This window comes from Phaseolus vulgaris, chromosome 2 (genome assembly GCF_051622355.1).
Source record: "Phaseolus vulgaris cultivar YP4 chromosome 2, ASM5162235v1, whole genome shotgun sequence".
In the NCBI taxonomy this organism is placed as follows: domain Eukaryota; kingdom Viridiplantae; phylum Streptophyta; class Magnoliopsida; order Fabales; family Fabaceae; genus Phaseolus; species Phaseolus vulgaris.
This window is the reverse complement of record NC_143499.1, coordinates 34,493,512-34,510,746: the sequence shown is the minus strand read 5'-3', so window position 1 is coordinate 34,510,746 and position 17,235 is coordinate 34,493,512. Positions and strand designations below refer to the sequence as shown.

The following is a 17,235-nucleotide window of genomic DNA, read 5'->3' as shown; positions in this document are numbered from 1 at the left end:
TATATATCATAAATACATTTAAGTTTTGAACTAATTAATCATTAAAACTGTTATTACATACTTGTTTAAAGATAATAATTATCAATGGCTGAAATAGTATACGTTTAATCAACTTTATATATATATATATATATATATACATATATGTATATATATATATATATATACACACGTTTAATCAACTTTATTAATATTTACGTTAATTTTAAAATTATAATTGATTACAACTTTAATAGAATAGATTGTATTTTTTGTTTGTTTTAATTATAATAATAATGATAAGTAATTACAAAAAAAATACTAAATAATATATAAAACCATCTTACTTTTAATTTATTTCCACTATCTGTTTCTCATCTAAATCGTGTTTCTACTTTTATATATATATATATATATATATATATATTATTTCTCTTTTTTTTTCATTATCTTACTTTTTATCACTTAATCTAAACAAAGACTAAGATATTACACAAGATTAAATTAAAACAAAAATATGCGAGGTTTAAAATATAATTTATTTTATTTTAAAACACCTATAATTAAATAATTTATAACAATAAAGAAATGGCAATTTTATTCTTTACAATTTTTCCTAATACTTTTTATTTACTTCCCAAGCTATAATTGCTGACAATGTCAAAACCAACTCTACTTTCCTATCTATTTTCCAAAATTTATAATAAATTCAACAATAATAAACTCTACAAAATAAATTGTGTCAACAAGTTAAATTTAACATTTTTAAAAGATGTAATTATCTTTTATGGAGAACAGTGAAGCAATTAAAGAAAGTCAATTAGTATAATTTGATTTTATTATTTTGAATTAAAAGTAATTTTTTTGTTATATTAAAGCTATATAGTACGTATGAGGTATTAACCCATGAAGCAGCCAAAAATGGTGTGGGCCATAGTCAACAACATCATGGCTCACATTTCCATGAAACAGTTTTGTCTGATTGCTCACTTACCACGACAACAAATTCACAAGCACTGGTCAGAGTCACAGGTACTCTTCATTTTGTCACTATACAATTCCTTAATTATATGCCCTTTTATTTCTTTGCCTTTCTTATATACCTCGTGAATCCTTACGTTTTTCTCGTCACTTTTTCTTGTTCCTTTTTAGGTTCATCGTATCTCTAACCGGGTTAGCCAAAGCCAAAGGTTCTCCCTTCCAACATAGTACCTCATTTTAATTCCATGTTGTTTGCTTTCTTGTGTAACGTGAGTTTTTGTTTTTCTGATTGGTTATGAACGCGGTTTAACTTTGTTCCGCAGTCTTAATTTATTGTTACTTTCATTTTTGTGCTAACGTTTGCAATTCATTGTTTTGGGCTCTGTTTGAGGTTTAAGCAGTTTGAAAGTTTTGATCTTTAATCTACTGGTTTGTTTTTTTGTCACGGGTTTCTTCTGAATCTGATCCTGGCTCATTTGAGTGTAAAATAAAGTTATCTTTTTAGTCATCAGTATCAAATCAAATAAAACGGGATCCGTTTCCTCTAAAGTAAACACACAAATCATGAAACTGGAGTTTTGATGTGAAAATTTCAGAAGATTCTGCTTTCTCATTTGACATGGAATGATAACTCTTGACAAAAGACTACACTTCGATGGTGATTAATTGAAATATCATTGTGGAACACCAAAAGACTATGTTTTTCTGCTTTTATATCGTTTGAAATATTCGTATTTCGTACTTGCATGTCCGAATGCATTTGATATCATTTAATCACTATACTTCAAACTCACTTTCAGCATATCCTGCGGACTTCGTAAGTCAATCTTGTGAAAATGGAGATGATAACTAATGTTACCGAGTATGAAGCAATTGCAAAGGCAAAACTGCCAAAGATGGTTTATGACTACTATGCATCAGGGGCAGAGGATCAGTGGACTTTGAAAGAGAATCGAAATGCATTCGCAAGGATTCTGTAATCTTCTTATCTCAGGAACTTACTTTTCATCAAAATCTAAGTTGAACTTTCTTTGGATTACTAAAGATACTCATCAAGATTCCCGTGTTGTGAGATTGCAACTTTGCTTCCGTTAATTAATTTTCACCTTTTTTTCGTTCTGAAGCTCTGTTCTCAATATCTATTTGGTATCAAACAGGTTCCGGCCACGTATTCTTGTTGATGTAAGCAGTATAGACTTGACTGCAACTATATTGGGCTTCAAAGTTTCAATGCCTATCATGATTGCTCCGACAGCCATGCAGAAGATGGCTCATCCTGAAGGTATGTCATCAGACTCATCGCTGTTCTACATTAAGATATTGCCATTCCTTGTATTTTAAGGTTACAGTTTGAATTTATGAGCTTCATTTTACAAATTGAGTATGCAAAAGCAAATCTTCCTTTATTTCAAACTGGGTTTCGAGGCAACTTTAAGATAAAATTCACAGCAAACCCAACTGAAAATTAAACAAAAGTTTTTTTTGGTTTTGCTTTTTGAGTGGATGATGAAAGCTTCCCAAACGAAAACTAAACTGTCTTTGTTGTTGTTGCTGTTATATACAACTACATCACTCTCATAAAGGCAAAAACCACGGAATTTCGCATTCCATTGGCTTGAGGTGGAATGATTATAGTATGAGATGTAGAATGTCATCGTATGTGTACTTTAGTGTGCTATATAAGCACAAGGACGTAAATGGAGGATTTGAAAAAGGCTTTGGTTAATACATAGAGAATATAACATCGCCTTCTGAACAAAAACTGGTGTTATCGTTTCTTAAATAGGAATAGGATAGGACTACAATCTAATATGAAGCGAATGAACTTGAAAATATAAGTCAATTTCGTTTAACCATTTTGGGGAGAAAATTCCAGTAGGTTAAGTCTGTTCAATTGTTTTCTGAAATGTTTGCAATCAATTGAAGACGATCTCAAGAAAACTAGTGTTTTCAAATGGAACAGAAAAGAATTGGGAGCTTCTGGAATTTTTTTGAGTGTTTTAAAGTGGAGAATATTGCAAAATGCTCCAATCTTGACTCTTGTAGTTGGTATTTCTAGTATATACTACGAATTGTAAAATTCATCTGAATTATACATTAACCATGTTGATTTTTTTAATAGTTAAGTCCCTGATTCTTAATATATCTTAATAAATCATGCAACTTTTGTGCAGGAGAATTCGCTACTGCAAGAGCAGCATCAGCAGCTGACACAATCATGGTTTGGCTTTCACCATATTTCTCATGATGCACTATGGTTTTATTTGCAGACAAAAACTATATTATTTTGTTATAGTTTTATTATTTATTTGATTCTAATATGAAATTGTGTAGGCCTACTAACCTGCATTTGTTTGTTGTACTTACTTTCCAACAGATTAATTTTCATGATTTTTTGTCACAGACACTATCATCTTGGGCCACTTCCAGCGTTGAGGAGGTTGCTTCAACAGGTCCTGGCATTCGTTTTTTTCAGCTCTATGTGGGTTTCTATTTCCTCATTTCTTCCTTCTAAATTTCTCTTTTCTGTGATTAAAAGTCTCCCCGCTGAATAAAATAACATTTTCTTATGAAACATTTCCCAAGCAACTCAGTGTTAAACACTAAATCACTTTTATGAATTCTTAATATAATTTTTTGGTTGCACTTTTATCAATGCTTTAATGAGTTTGGCAAATTAAGGTTTGATTCCTGCATGCTGCCACGGGAATGTGTTTACTTGCATTTTGTTTGCCAAAAAAATCTTCATAATTTTGACAAATAATTCTTTGCCTTCCTCTATAATTTCCTCCACACAACAAAATATTATTCCCCTTGCTTCAGTTATGCTAGCACTAATGTATTATCTCATCTTATTTAAAAATCTCAAAAATCTTGTGAACACCTAATATGCTGCTGTTCTCTCTATCTCAGGTGTTTAAAGACAGAAATGTAGTTGCTCAGCTTGTGAGAAGAGCTGAAAGAGCTGGTTTCAAGGCAATTGCCCTTACTGTGGACACTCCAATTCTTGGTCGTAGGGAGGCTGACATCAAAAACAGGTTGGCAACCGTTTGGAAATTTGAAGGGGAACAGTCTCCTTAAAAATTACATGGTTTCATTATGGTTGGGTTGATATACTTCCTGATTTAAGATACATACTATTGGCTTGTTTGATGGGGTATTTTGTAGATTTACATTGCCAGCACACTTGGTATTGAAGAATTTTGAAGGATTGGATCTTGGAAAGCTGGACAAGGTGTGATTAACTTGCTATTTTCCATTATTTGAATGAATTTTGAAATCAGGTGTTTTTTTTTGCTGTTGGTCATCTTAATTGTTACTGTTGCTATTTGCTCCTTGGGATTACATTGCAGACTAGTGACTCTGGTCTTGCCTCTTACGTTGCTGGCCAAATTGATCGGTCACTCAATTGGAAGGTGATAGAGCATTTGCAGATGCAATTTCAGAATCTGTGACACTGAATATTAATTTTATGGTAAATCTTGTTTCAGGATATCAAATGGCTTCAAACAATCACTTCATTACCAATTTTAGTAAAGGGTGTACTTACTGCTGAAGATAGTAAGCCTGTCAAACAGATGCCCTAAGTTGCTTCATTGTCCATTTTTTCTTGTTAGGATTGCTTTCCCAATCTTCAATCTAATTCAATATCCTATGCTAATAATGTAGCAAGGATAGCCTTGAAAGCTGGTGCTTCTGGAATCATTGTTTCCAATCACGGAGCTCGCCAACTAGACTATGTCCCAGCAACTATTACGGCTTTGGAAGAGGTACTGTACTCTAATCGTTTATGGATTTCTTTTATTAATTGATGTCAGTAGAAATCTTGTTATGACTCCCAGATTGTCTAAATATTCCAGACCATCCAGTAGAAGTTATGTATCTTCTACTATCAATGTGGATAGTCTCACTAGAACATTTAATCTCTTAGCGTCTACGAAGATTAATACAGTTGCGATAAATCACCCAAGTGGTGTTTCAGCTAGGTAGTATAAAACATTGTTCACATGTCTTCTCTGTTAGTTTAAACGTGTTTTACAAAAGTTAGTTAGAATAGTTATGTTGTATAAATAGGAACTTGTATTGACAGGTATTATTAACTGAGAGTTGTTGATAGCTGTCGTTTTGCTGTCAAATTAAAATGATTCCAGCGTAGATCTATCTTATGCTAGAGAGAGACGAAAGTATAATTGTGGAAGGCTAAACAAAAGAATTACAAAAAAGAAAAAAACTAAGAAAACCTTATGAAAATCTTCCTTTTCTCCTTGAAGCTTGGGTCTTTTTATATGTTTTTTTGTTCCAAGGATCTTGGAAAATATTATGGTTTAGATTTTGCATAAGATTTTATTCTAATTCAGTTTATGAGATATTGTAGATTTTATTTTTTTCTTCTCCTCAGATTTTGTTTTCTGTTTTGATTCAAAGAAACAACTTGGGCTTTTGCATATTTGGCCCAGACCATTTACTCTAAAAACAAAAAATTAATAAAAATAATAGTTTAGGCCAAACAAACCCAATTATATGAATATTAATTAAAACAATGGATTTATTTATTATTATAATCCAATAATCTATGATTAAAGCTATTGAGTGTGAATAAATATATGTTCATCAGTTCTTGTTCAAATGAAATAACATAAAACTATGAGATTTGTGCGAGAGTTCACTAAGAGAGAAAGTCAAGTTGTAATTTCTATTCATAATGAATTTTGTTGTGGATGTAGATTGAAGTTTGTTAACACGTTGATTGAACCATGTTACTTCATTGTGTGATTCTTTATTGATCTTCTTACGTTTTTTCATTTATTATTTGTGGTAGTTGTGTTTGTAGTGAGTTTGTTTAGAGTTATTCTACAACAAATTGGTGTGGTGAACATGAATTCAATCATCACGACTTTTGCTAAGTATGGTGTTGAGATTCATGAATCATTTTTTATTCTGGCGCTTGAAAATGGGTGCTCTTCTGGTTTAACAAGGCCTCCTTGAAGCTCTAGAAGGTGAATCCAAGCTTGATGTAGTCGTGGCGAAGAAGGACAAGAAAACGGTGATAGAGAAGGCTAACGACATGATTGTGCCTTGGTGATGAGGATCATGCGTTCCCATTGTTATTGTTGTTTTGTTCTTTGCCTAAGAAGCATGATTTTTTCAAGGAAGCCTTATTGTATGAAAGAGAGACTCTCACTCTTGAAGAGGTTTAGGCCTTGAGCTTGAAGGAGTTGAAAGAGAAGTTTGACATTAATGTATCTAGTGTTGGAGAGGACCTTTTAGCAAGGTGAAGAGCGTCTACTAGTGAAAACAGAGGATGTAAAAGGAGGTCAAAGTTGAGGACGCGAAATGGTGAAAGGATACCATCTATGGTGTCTTGAGCCAGGATTCAAGAGATGTATCATCAGTTGGGACGTCGTCTTCAAGGAAAACTGAGATGACTCATAAGTCAAAAGTTTCAGAATGTGAGTTTGGGTGTAATCATGATGGTGAGAAGGAAAACATTGAGGTGGAGTCTTGGCATAATAGAAGCGTCGGGGTTTGTATAGAATCATGAGTTAAATGATTTGGTAGATGATAGACAACAATGTCTTGATGAAGATAAATGTATGATGATTACAATATTTCCAAAGATAGAACAAGGAGAACGATCAGGGCTCCGAAAAGGTACGGATTTGCAAACTTATTGCATATTCCTTAGTAGTTGCCAGTGAGGTTTTAGAAGATAAACCTTCTAGTGTATCCTTTGCACTTGCAAGTAAGGCGAAAACTCAATGGTTAGACATGAAGGATTATATTTATAAACTAAATATATCCTTGTATGGTTTGAAACAATCCCCAAGGCAACGAAACAAGCAGTTTGAACAATACATTTCAAGTATTGGTTTTGAACGGAGCAAGTATGACACTAGCGTCTATTTGAAGTTAGTATCAGAAGATCGTTTCATAGTATTGTTATATATTGATGACATTCTGATAGCAAGCAATAATAAACTTGAGGTTTAGAGCCAAGCTCACTGAAAGGATCACTTGGAAGAGTTTTAGTTTCTAGTGGAGCTGGACGATATGCCAAAGATAGGTGTTTGGACACTAGAAAATCTCTCACATGTTATGTGTTTAGTGCATGTGGTACTAGCACTGCAATCAACTGGAAGGTTGGTCTACAAAAGGTAATGACTTTGTCAACCACTGCAGCAAATATATTGCCATGATGGAAGCAGTGAAGGAAGCCTTATGACTATGGTGTCTAGCTATAGGGCTGAACATGCAAGACCAGGTTGTCATTGTTTACCCACAACAATGTTATCCAATTATCTAAGAATCAAGTCTACTATGCAAGAACAAAAATATTGACATCAAGTTGCATTTATAAGAGAGGAGATTACTCGAGGATCTGTGAAGGTGATGAAGGTTTCAACATCATAATCCCTTGATATGATTATGAAGGTTTTGCCAGGCAACAAGTTCTTCCATTGCTTGGATTTGTTCCAGATAATTGGCGATTAAGCCCGTAATGGGGTAGTGGTGATTTGTGAAGATTGGTTTAGTAAAAAATCTTGTTAAGGCTTGTACATTGTCTAACTACTCCAATAGATGTGTATCTTGTAGTATTAGTGTGGATAGTCTTAATAGAACGTCTAGTTTCTTGGTGTCTACAGGGATTAGTACGGTTTGGAAAGACCTGTAAGTGACATTTTAGTTTAGTTGTAGAAAGTGTTGTTCACGTGTCTTCTCTGCTAGTTTATGCATGTTTTACGACAATTAGTTATAGTAGTTATGTTTTTTAAATAAGAACCTGTATCGACCGTTATTGTTAAGTTAGAGTTGTTGTTCATCTGTAATAACTTAAAATTGTGAGAGTTGAGTGAGAGTTCACTGAAAGATAAACTTTGAGTTGTAATCTCTATTCATAGTGAATTTTGTTATGGACGTAGATAGAAGTTTGTTAATACTTCAATTGAACCACGTTACTATGTGTGTGATTCTTTTTTGATCTTCGTACTTTTACCTTCTACCTGTTTAATTTGTGGATTCTCTACTTGAGTTTCTTTAGAGCTATTCCACAACAATTGAAATATAAAGGTACCACTTTTAATGCTAGCATTCTCGGTGGTGTAACTTAAAGTCTTGCTCATTTTTTGTTGAATTTTACTAAATTGTGCATTTTGCGTTAAAACTTTAAAGCTGCTATATTTGAGTCATTTCAAAACTCCTTTTCATTGCCTGCTTCCTTGCTTGTCGACAGTGCATTTTCATTTTTTTTTCTTTTAAAATTTTGGTCCTCTCTCACTTTAACAAATTGGAAATATTGGTTGCTTTGACTTGAATAGGTAGTTATAGCTGCAGAAGGAAGAATTCCAGTGTTTCTGGATGGTGGAGTTCGCCGAGGAACAGATGTTTTTAAAGCACTAGCCCTTGGAGCAGCTGGTGTGTTTGTAAGTACACGAAAGTTTGATCACCATCATAGCAAATTAAACTGTTGAATGCTTAACTACAGTATATGTATACTTGTTTGAGTTACTCCAGCATATAAGGATCATAGTGGTGTAGTTCCTAAGTTCCACAAAGAAGCACATGATCCTGAACCTAGTAATTTCCTGAGGATTTGCCATAAATGTCAAAGAAACTTACTTTGATTAGAGGCTGATGATCTAAAAAAGTGTAGCTGTGTTGTTTAAATCTTTGGCTTTGATCTAAAATTTCAGATTGGTAGACCTGTGTTGTTTTCATTGGCTGCTGATGGAGAGGCTGGTGTGAGAAAAGTACTTCAAATGCTTCGTGATGAGTTTGAACTAACTATGGCACTAACCGGTTGCCGTTCACTCAAGGAGATAAGGCGTGACCATGTTATCACAGAGTGGGATCGCCCAAGAATCACTCCAAAGTTATGAGGTGGCAGAACCTCTATATTCTAAAATAGGAATTTCAGAATATCCTTTGATCTCATTTCATGCTTCAATGGAAAACTTTGTTGTTGCAATGAGCGATGCATTAGAAACTGCTACTTTTATTCATTGTACAGAACAAGTTTCTACCTGGGCTCATTTCATTGCACTTGGTGCTAGTATCTGGAAAACTGTAGAGACATGATCGCCAATAAAATGTACTTTTTTTCTCGGCAAAATCTCAAGTTTTGTGATATCATGTATCAGAAAAATTAGACTAGTTCTATTAAATTTATCATTAAACATTTTGTCTTATTTGATTAAGGTTCACAAGAAAAGGGTGGATCCTCCAAAAAAAGCTTCACAGACAAGAGAGATCAAGACATAAGATATGTCTCGGTTTAGGGCTGGTAGAGTTAAGGGAATAAGCCTAGCTGTGTGTTTGGAGAAGTTATTCAAGATCTTGAAGGTTTATTTACATGGAGAAAACTAAAAGTTAAGGTTGCAGAAGATATGATTTAGAATTTTTTTAGGTTTTTGGTACGTAGAATTGGGGTTTCTAGAATTCTTTTGGATGGGTTTTGTTTCAGCCAACTATGAGAAGGTTTAGGTACATTTGGTTTGAATTTAGGAGGTGATCTTGGGTGGTTCTTGGTGTTTGGCAAAAAAGTAGGTTGGTTCTTACATGAAACGTAACTTGATTCTTGATAGAATCTTGGTGGAATGTTGTATGAGTTTGGTTGGCTACATGATCTTTTATGGTTTATGAAAGAGGTGGAAGCAAGATCACAAGAATGTAATAACAAAATGGACAAGAATGGAAAAATGTAATTATAGAAATGAAAGAATGGAAAAGGCAAGGAAGATTGGTGGTTTACCTTGCTAAATTGTGGAGAACTTTTTTGAGTTATAAAGACCCTTAACTCTTAGGTTACTTTCTTGGATATGACAGACCAAGAAAGCAAAGAGTAAGATATGTTACTTAAAAAAATTCAACTAAGATAAAACTCTTATAGAAACTCATCAACTCAAATCTTATACTTCTCATTTATTGCACGTTTGTAATATTTTTTTTATTAATGGACGCTTTCTCCTAAGCAAATCCCAAATTGTACATTAGACCCTTTCAACCATATATACCTTCTTCAGTGGCATCGGCTAACACCATGTGCTTTATTATTGGTTGGAAAGTAGCTTTAAAATTAAGCAAAGAAATTGTGAACGCTTAGCTAGTCATGGATTGTCTAGCGTTCATGTCTACAACACAATTAAAATATGAGAATCCAGTCAAAATACATTTTGTTAAAGCATAAATAAGTCACTCATGATCAAACACAAAGTTATATATAAGTATCTAGACTAAGGACAACCTTGATTTTGATCACAACAAATAATACATTGAACGCTAAGAATAGTTAAATGTGTTTCATGCAACATTAATTCTATTTTCTCATTCACTCAACCTCCTTCATAGTTGATAGTACTTATCTTCTTCGGTAGCAAAATTTTTGCACCAAATTGTGGTAAAAATGCACATTGTACAAAACATTTAACTAAGCTAGAGTTGAATAACACTTGAGTAAGAAAAGTTAGTGAAGAGTGCAACTTTAGCTTGAGATCCAAGAGATCTTGATGTTGTCTTACCTTAGTGCAAATCATCTCGGCGACATATGGTGAAAACATTTTCTGCAAATACTTAATCTACAAGAATATACTTTATGTTTACATTAACTTTAAAAACTTCTGCATTTATCGTATGATGTTCATCAAGACTTTATCAGACAAAGTGGAAGGTCTACAAAGTGCTCTATTATATATCAAACGAAGCACTTGCACTTGTATGATATGTTTTTTTTCCTTCAGTGTTTGTTAGAAATTGTTGCATCATGATTCATGTTGTTGGTTTAAGCACTTAGTCAAAATCACAAGGTTGTTGTAATTTTGCTCTAACAATACATAAGTTCCAAAACTCTTATATAATTTCACTTGAATAATTGAATGCAAATTGATTTTAAGACAACTTTGAGTGTCGTGAGAGTGTTTTACTATTGTCTTGATTCTTATCTAGGAGAGTTTCTTCAATGATGGACCCTCATTCAAAGGTAATGTGTTCTTTTCTCTTTCCTTAATCCATTTTCACTTTTCTCTTGCAACTTATTTGTTTATACTTTGTCTGCTTTTGCAAGCAAATATATGGAGAAGATAAAGACGTATGATAAATCTAGCACCGAAGTTCCAATAGCAAACAAATCACACTTGCACCCATATACTTTTTGTTTTTGCTACTTCTATATCATGTTCCTTCTTTTCCTAACAATTTCACGCACTTCGTACTTTTACAATCCATTTTTTTTACTTTTTTTTTACTTTTATAAGCCCAATACGTTAATTGGGTTTCTGCGCATATAAGTCTCAATTTACCATCTCTTTCTCCTTCTTCCATATCTTACTTATTTTCACATTGCCAATTATCATAAGAGATAATCTTATTTGAGTGAGAAATGTTTATGAAATATTTTTTTAACTTTTACAAGAGAACTTTTACAATAAATTTAAGATGATTTGAGATTTAAAATGCATTTCATTCGCTCTATGGATGAAAATAGGATTTCCAAAGCTTAATGAGTGTTTAATGAGTTCGTTTAAGGAAATAGGGTTATTGTTTTGCAACCTAATTAAGAAAATTGCAAAAAAATTGGTGAGTTAATGTTTAATTTGGTAGATTTAACTTTTGTGATTCAAATGAGACATGATTTTATTGAATGTTACTTATTTAAAGAATCGGTTAATATATAGATTTAATTAAAATATCCAAAATCTTAAACAAAATAACAAGATTTTTTTTTGTGGTGCTTGAAATCTTTTGGTGGAAATTTAAATTTTAAGGATTAGATAATATTAATTAAGATTCAAAGGATAATAGAAGAACTAATCAGGGCTTATAAAATATCTCTCTCAATATAAACAAATTCAAGGTGAATTAATAAATGAGATGTTTATGCGAGTTGACATCTTCATTGAAGGATTTTCAAACTTTGATTGTGAAGATTGAGTGGTGATTCATCTGCATAAGTTTCTCTAACACTCAAGTTAGTAAAAGCTTAAAGAGATATAAAAGTATTTAAGTAAGTATATGAGATTGAATGTATATTCCATGTAGAAGAAAAAACATAGTATAATTAAAGTGTAACTAAACCATTAATTATTACTATAAAATGATATTAATAAGTCTTGTTTTAGGCATATGGCTTTTGACATGGCCTTGTTCATTTTTCAACGTATTAACCGAATTACTTTGATATGATTAATTAAGATAATCGAATGACTTCGATTCGATTAATGGTGATAACCGAATTACTTTGACCTGCTTGTCAAATTACTTTGATCTGAGCATTTTATGGTGTGTTTTTTTAATGATTAACCAAATTATTTGATTCGATTAGTTTAAATAACTAAATGACTTTGATCCAATTATTGGTGATAATCGAATTACTTTTATCCGAGCATTTTATGGTGTGTGTTTTTAATGTATTAACCAAATTATTTGATTGGATTAGTTTAGATAACCAAATGACTTTGATCCAATTATTGGTGATAATCGAATTACTTTGATCCCATAATAGATGTTAACCAAATTATTTTGTTCCGATTGTCAAATTACTTTTGATCTGAGTAGTTGAGTTTATCGAATAACTTTGATTCGATTATGATAATCAAATAACTTTGATTCGATTAATTGTGATAATTGAATAACTTTGATTCGATTGTGATAAAAGAATAAGTTTGATTTGTTTAATTATGATAATCGAATGACTTTGATTCAATTAACTATGAACTGGATAACTTTGATCCAATTAATTTTGTGATCATAACTTTAATTTGATTGTGATAATCAAAATAACTTTGATTCGATTAATTGTGATAATTGAATAAGTCTGGTTGGATTATGATAATCAAATAACTTTGATTCGATTAATTGTGATAACAAAATAATTTTAATCTGATTGTGATAATCAAATAACTTTAATTCGATTAATTGTGGTAATCGAATAATTTTGACCCGATTAGTTGTAAACCGAATAACTTTGAGCTGATTAATTGTGATAATTGAATAAATTTGATTTAATTAATTGTGATAACCAAATCACTTTGATTCAATTTTGTAATAACCAAATAACTTTGATTCAATTAATTGTGATTATCGAATAACTTTGATTTGATTGTGATAACTAAATAACTTGAATTCAATTAATTGTGATAATTGAATAACTTTGATTTGATTATGATAACTTGAATTGTGATAATTGAATAACTTTGATTTGATTATGATAATCAAATAACTTAGTTTTGATTAATTGTGATAAACGAATAACTTAGATTCAATTAATTGTGATAACAAGATAACTTTGATCTAGTTATATGTAAACTGAATAACTTTGATTCGATTAATTGAGATAATCAGATAACTTTGATCTGATTAACTGTGAGTTGAATAACTTCTTTTCAATTAATTTTGATAACCGAAAAAAATTGATTTGATTGTGATAACTAAATAACTTTGGTTCAATTAATTATGATAACTGAATAACTTTGATTCAATTGTGATAATCAAAATAACGTTGATTCAATTGATTGTGATAACAGAATAACTTTAATTTGATTGTGATAATTGAATAACCTTGATTTGATTAATTGTGATAACCAAATAACTTTGATCTAATTAACTTTGAAACGAATAACTTTGATTTGATGTAGTGAGCGTTTATTTTCAAACGATATCATATAACTTTGGATTTCTTTCATCCGATTTCATGGTCATTTATTTTCAAACGACCTTGGAAGAATTTGGATGTAATTTCTTAGATATGAAAAATAAAATTTTATTTCAAGTGCCTCATTAAAACCTTGCTTAGAAAAACCTTCCTTAGGGACAAAACTCGAGTTAAGGAAAAAGATTGCATAATTTCATTACAACAATTTGAATCAACTTGAGTATATCTTTAAGTTTGTACTATACCTTGTTAAGTGGTCAAAACACAAAGAAATTTTCCTTCGCTTTCCATTGTTGTGTACCTACGATTGTATGTTGGAGAGTGTCCGCATTCTTCTAGAAAAAAATTCAATGTGTGTCTTGAAGGTATTGATAAATGATGGGTCCATCTCAAGAGGTTAAAACTATACTCGAACTAGTGAAATATTCAATAAAGTGGTTATCAAACATTAAAATGATTACTCTATTTTCAATTTCTAAATAGTTTGGCTCAATTATTTCAAGTGAAAATTATATTCTAAATAATTTGGTTCTAGATAATACATCTAAAAATCAGATGAAGACATTTTTGGCTAAAAGAGTTCCTCTTCAACGAAGGGTGTGGGTAGACATGTATAATTTTCCATTAACTTGAGAGTGGAGACACTGCACAGTTCTTGATGCTTTTTGTGACAAGTTACTTATGGTTGCTTTATTAACCCACTCAAAGGACATGCATAATTGTGTTGGAGATCACTTACTAAGAAATTGTAAGTGTAATAATAATGCAGATAGTTGAAATATTGATACTATTTCACATACATGGTCTTACATGAAAGGGACAAAACTGTACCTGAGGGGCACAAAACACGGAAGACAAAAACCTTGCAAATAATAATAAAAATAAATAAATTATTATTATTATTATTCTTATAGAATGCGCATTTGTAGCAACTTGGGACACACATCTTTCCTTATCTGAATATGGTCGTCACAGTGCAAATTGCACTACATTATGATACATATTATTTTCATTCTGGATTCTATTTTAGAAAATATTAACAACAATAAATTAGTAATAAAATAATTCATATTCGTATACATTTTAAAAATTAAATATATATGAACTCAATTTTGATAGATATAAATGTAGTACGAAATAAATTTAGATTGATATAATATTTTCTAGACATGATTTTAGTAATATGAACTTTGAATCTAATAGAGTTTTATATTAAAATTCAAATTATACTTATTTTAATGGTAATAAAATCATTTATTAATTTAATATTTCAAAATAATATATTACATTATCAATTACACATTAAATTTATTTTAAATTTATATTAATAATCAATAATAAATATATATATATTACTAAAATTTGTTATCAATACTAGTAAGTTTAAATTTTCTTAAAAATATAATTATTCACTAATTTAATATTTAATATTTTATAATAAGATTAATTATGAGTATTAATATTTACAAATACGAATGTTACATATATTTTATAAGAGGCAGATTTTAATTTTGTATAATCTGGAATGGAGTTTATATAAATTTGATAAATTGTTATTAGAATAGATTATATATTTTAGGGTTTTGTGCGTTGTTTGGTTGACCTTTTAGAAGATAAGATAGATGTTAAATGTTTTTGAAAAGTGAAACTCACGGACGAAGTTTGTAAATTTGGAAAAGCGTGCGAGTGAGTTAATGTTTGGGAAACAAATTACTTTACTTGGAAACAGGAATCTTGAATTAAATATTTGGAGTCAACAATCTTGTGGACCGCAACCATTCACGGGGTAAGACATTGGATAACAACACTGGAACAGTGCAACAGTGGAACAGTGCAACTAAAAAAATTCAACACTTTTTGGAATTTAAAAAAATCGAACTTATACGTCACACTGCTGTAAAACCAGATTCTATTAATAGTTAACTAGTGTTTTGTTCCTTATTATAGCTATTTGTTTTGATATAATAATTATTTAAGTCTTTTTTTATTAATATTAACAAAATATTTAACTTTTTCTCATCAATGCAATTTTAAATAAGTTATTTATTATATCTCTTTTTTGTTTTTCCTCTTTATTTACGTTTAAACAATTTTCAATACATGATAAAAACAAAACTAAAGTTATAATTAAAAATATCTGTTTAAAAATGATAAATAAAAGGAATATTAAAATAATTAAAATTAAAGAGAAATATTCCGGAATATAAGATTGCAATTGTCCGAAAGACAAATTGCTATTAACTTTTGTTCTTCACATAAAAAAGTTGTATTCATATAGTCTAATTTCAAAATGTATTGTAAAAAAAATATGAGTACGAGATACTCGTTCATTTCCTCCATTTTTTTAAAAACCTAGCATATTCAATAGTGAGAAAATAATACTCCCTTAATTATCAATAATATATTTACACCACTTAAATTATTTAATTTTACGACTATGTTTGGAAAATTTTAAACTTTTATTATTTATTAAATATTTTTTGTATTGGTTTGATCTAACTATTTAGTCCTTTCTTGTTCATAGACACAATCATTTTTTTTTGGCTAAAACAAGTGTAACGTTGACTGCGAGATGGCATCATTGTCTGTGGATAAGAAAAGGGTCACATTAATTGACTCCTGATGCAATTCAATTTACATAATTTTGAAAGTTCCGTAGCATGGACCTAGGAATCTATGCCTCGCACTAACTTCTTTTTAATTATAAAAAAACATAAGTATGGTGTTTTCATATGAGAATAACTTTTTGTTTATCGAGATTATGACTATTTATAATGACATTTAAGTGTTATTCTTTTTATAATTTATACTTTTTCTGCAGAAATTTACAATCTAAAGAAAATAATTATATTCTTTTACTTTTTATATAAATATTTAAATATAATTTATTTTTATAATAATACCGTTTATAGTTTTTTATTGTTGTTTCAAAGATACAGATTACGCAATTGTAATCAAATTATAAGTGTTTGGTAAGTATTTATTGATTATTTGGATAATTGGTTTTGTTGGGGTTAACTCGAGATTTGGACCTTCTATGCAGAGATCAATTCAAATTCTAATATAAATCATAAACCTTATCTAGATTTTCCTATGTTTTGGTTTTGTGAATATTGGAGCATCGGTTTAAGGGATTTTTTTTATCTCCAAGTTTCACGTATGTTGTCTTTCTTTATTTTTGGAACATTTTTTTTTTTTTTCATATTGTGTGTCTCCACTTTCTCCTTATTTTACTTAAAAGGAGTTTGTGACCATGTAGATCAAATCTTTATTTCCTATAAATATGTGTATCTCAACTCCTTTAAAACGTACATTCACTTACTCTTTTTTTTTTTATCTTTTTATATCTTAAACTATTCGGTCTTACGAGCTTATTTGCTAATTTTATGTTATCACATGAGAAATTTTTATTGTATGCTAAAAATTTGCATGAAATACTGAGAATAAATTCTTAAATACAATACTTATCCATGTCTCAGGATTTTATTTTATGTTTCCTCTCAACCAACCTTTACTGTATAAGGATCGAGAGCATATAAATAGAAATTTAAATTATTCAGGTTTCATTTTAAAAGAATCATCATTTATCTAAAAATTTAATTTTCTTTTCTTTCGTCTTCTCTTTGAGATTT

The 17,235-nt window shown here is 30.4% G+C and overlaps 1 protein-coding gene across 3 annotated transcripts; it reads left to right on the top strand.

Annotated features, from left to right (window-relative positions):
- The first annotated feature begins 897 nt into the window (after window positions 1-897).
- On the top strand, window positions 898-9,070 carry LOC137811607 (glycolate oxidase 1). 3 transcript variants are annotated; one of them, XM_068613406.1, is made up of 13 exons: window positions 898-1,011; window positions 1,132-1,169; window positions 1,761-1,936; window positions 2,118-2,242; window positions 3,135-3,181; window positions 3,365-3,442; window positions 3,874-3,998; window positions 4,129-4,195; window positions 4,314-4,376; window positions 4,452-4,521; window positions 4,630-4,730; window positions 8,277-8,381; window positions 8,652-9,070. In XM_068613406.1, exons 3-13 carry the CDS (start codon window positions 1,797-1,799, stop codon window positions 8,835-8,837), a joined length of 1,107 nt encoding a protein of 368 aa, XP_068469507.1. In that variant the 5' UTR covers window positions 898-1,011; window positions 1,132-1,169; window positions 1,761-1,796; the 3' UTR covers window positions 8,838-9,070. The 3 variants fall into 3 exon arrangements, with proteins under 3 accessions (XP_068469507.1, XP_068469508.1, XP_090154785.1); XM_068613407.1 differs by lacking the exon at window positions 898-1,011 and having other exon boundaries at window positions 1,014-1,229; XM_090298659.1 differs by lacking the exons at window positions 898-1,011; window positions 1,132-1,169 and having other exon boundaries at window positions 1,903-1,941; window positions 2,119-2,242.
- The last annotated feature ends 8,165 nt before the right edge of the window (window positions 9,071-17,235 follow it).

Coding starts and splice junctions, on each gene's coding strand:
- LOC137811607 (XM_068613406.1), top strand. CDS start 1,797: ATGGAGATGATAACTAATGTTACCGAGTATGAAGCAATTGCAAAGGCA. Junction 1,937..2,117: donor AATGCATTCGCAAGGATTCT/GTAATCTTCTTA, acceptor GGTATCAAACAG/GTTCCGGCCACGTATTCTTG. Junction 8,382..8,651: donor TTGGAGCAGCTGGTGTGTTT/GTAAGTACACGA, acceptor CTAAAATTTCAG/ATTGGTAGACCTGTGTTGTT.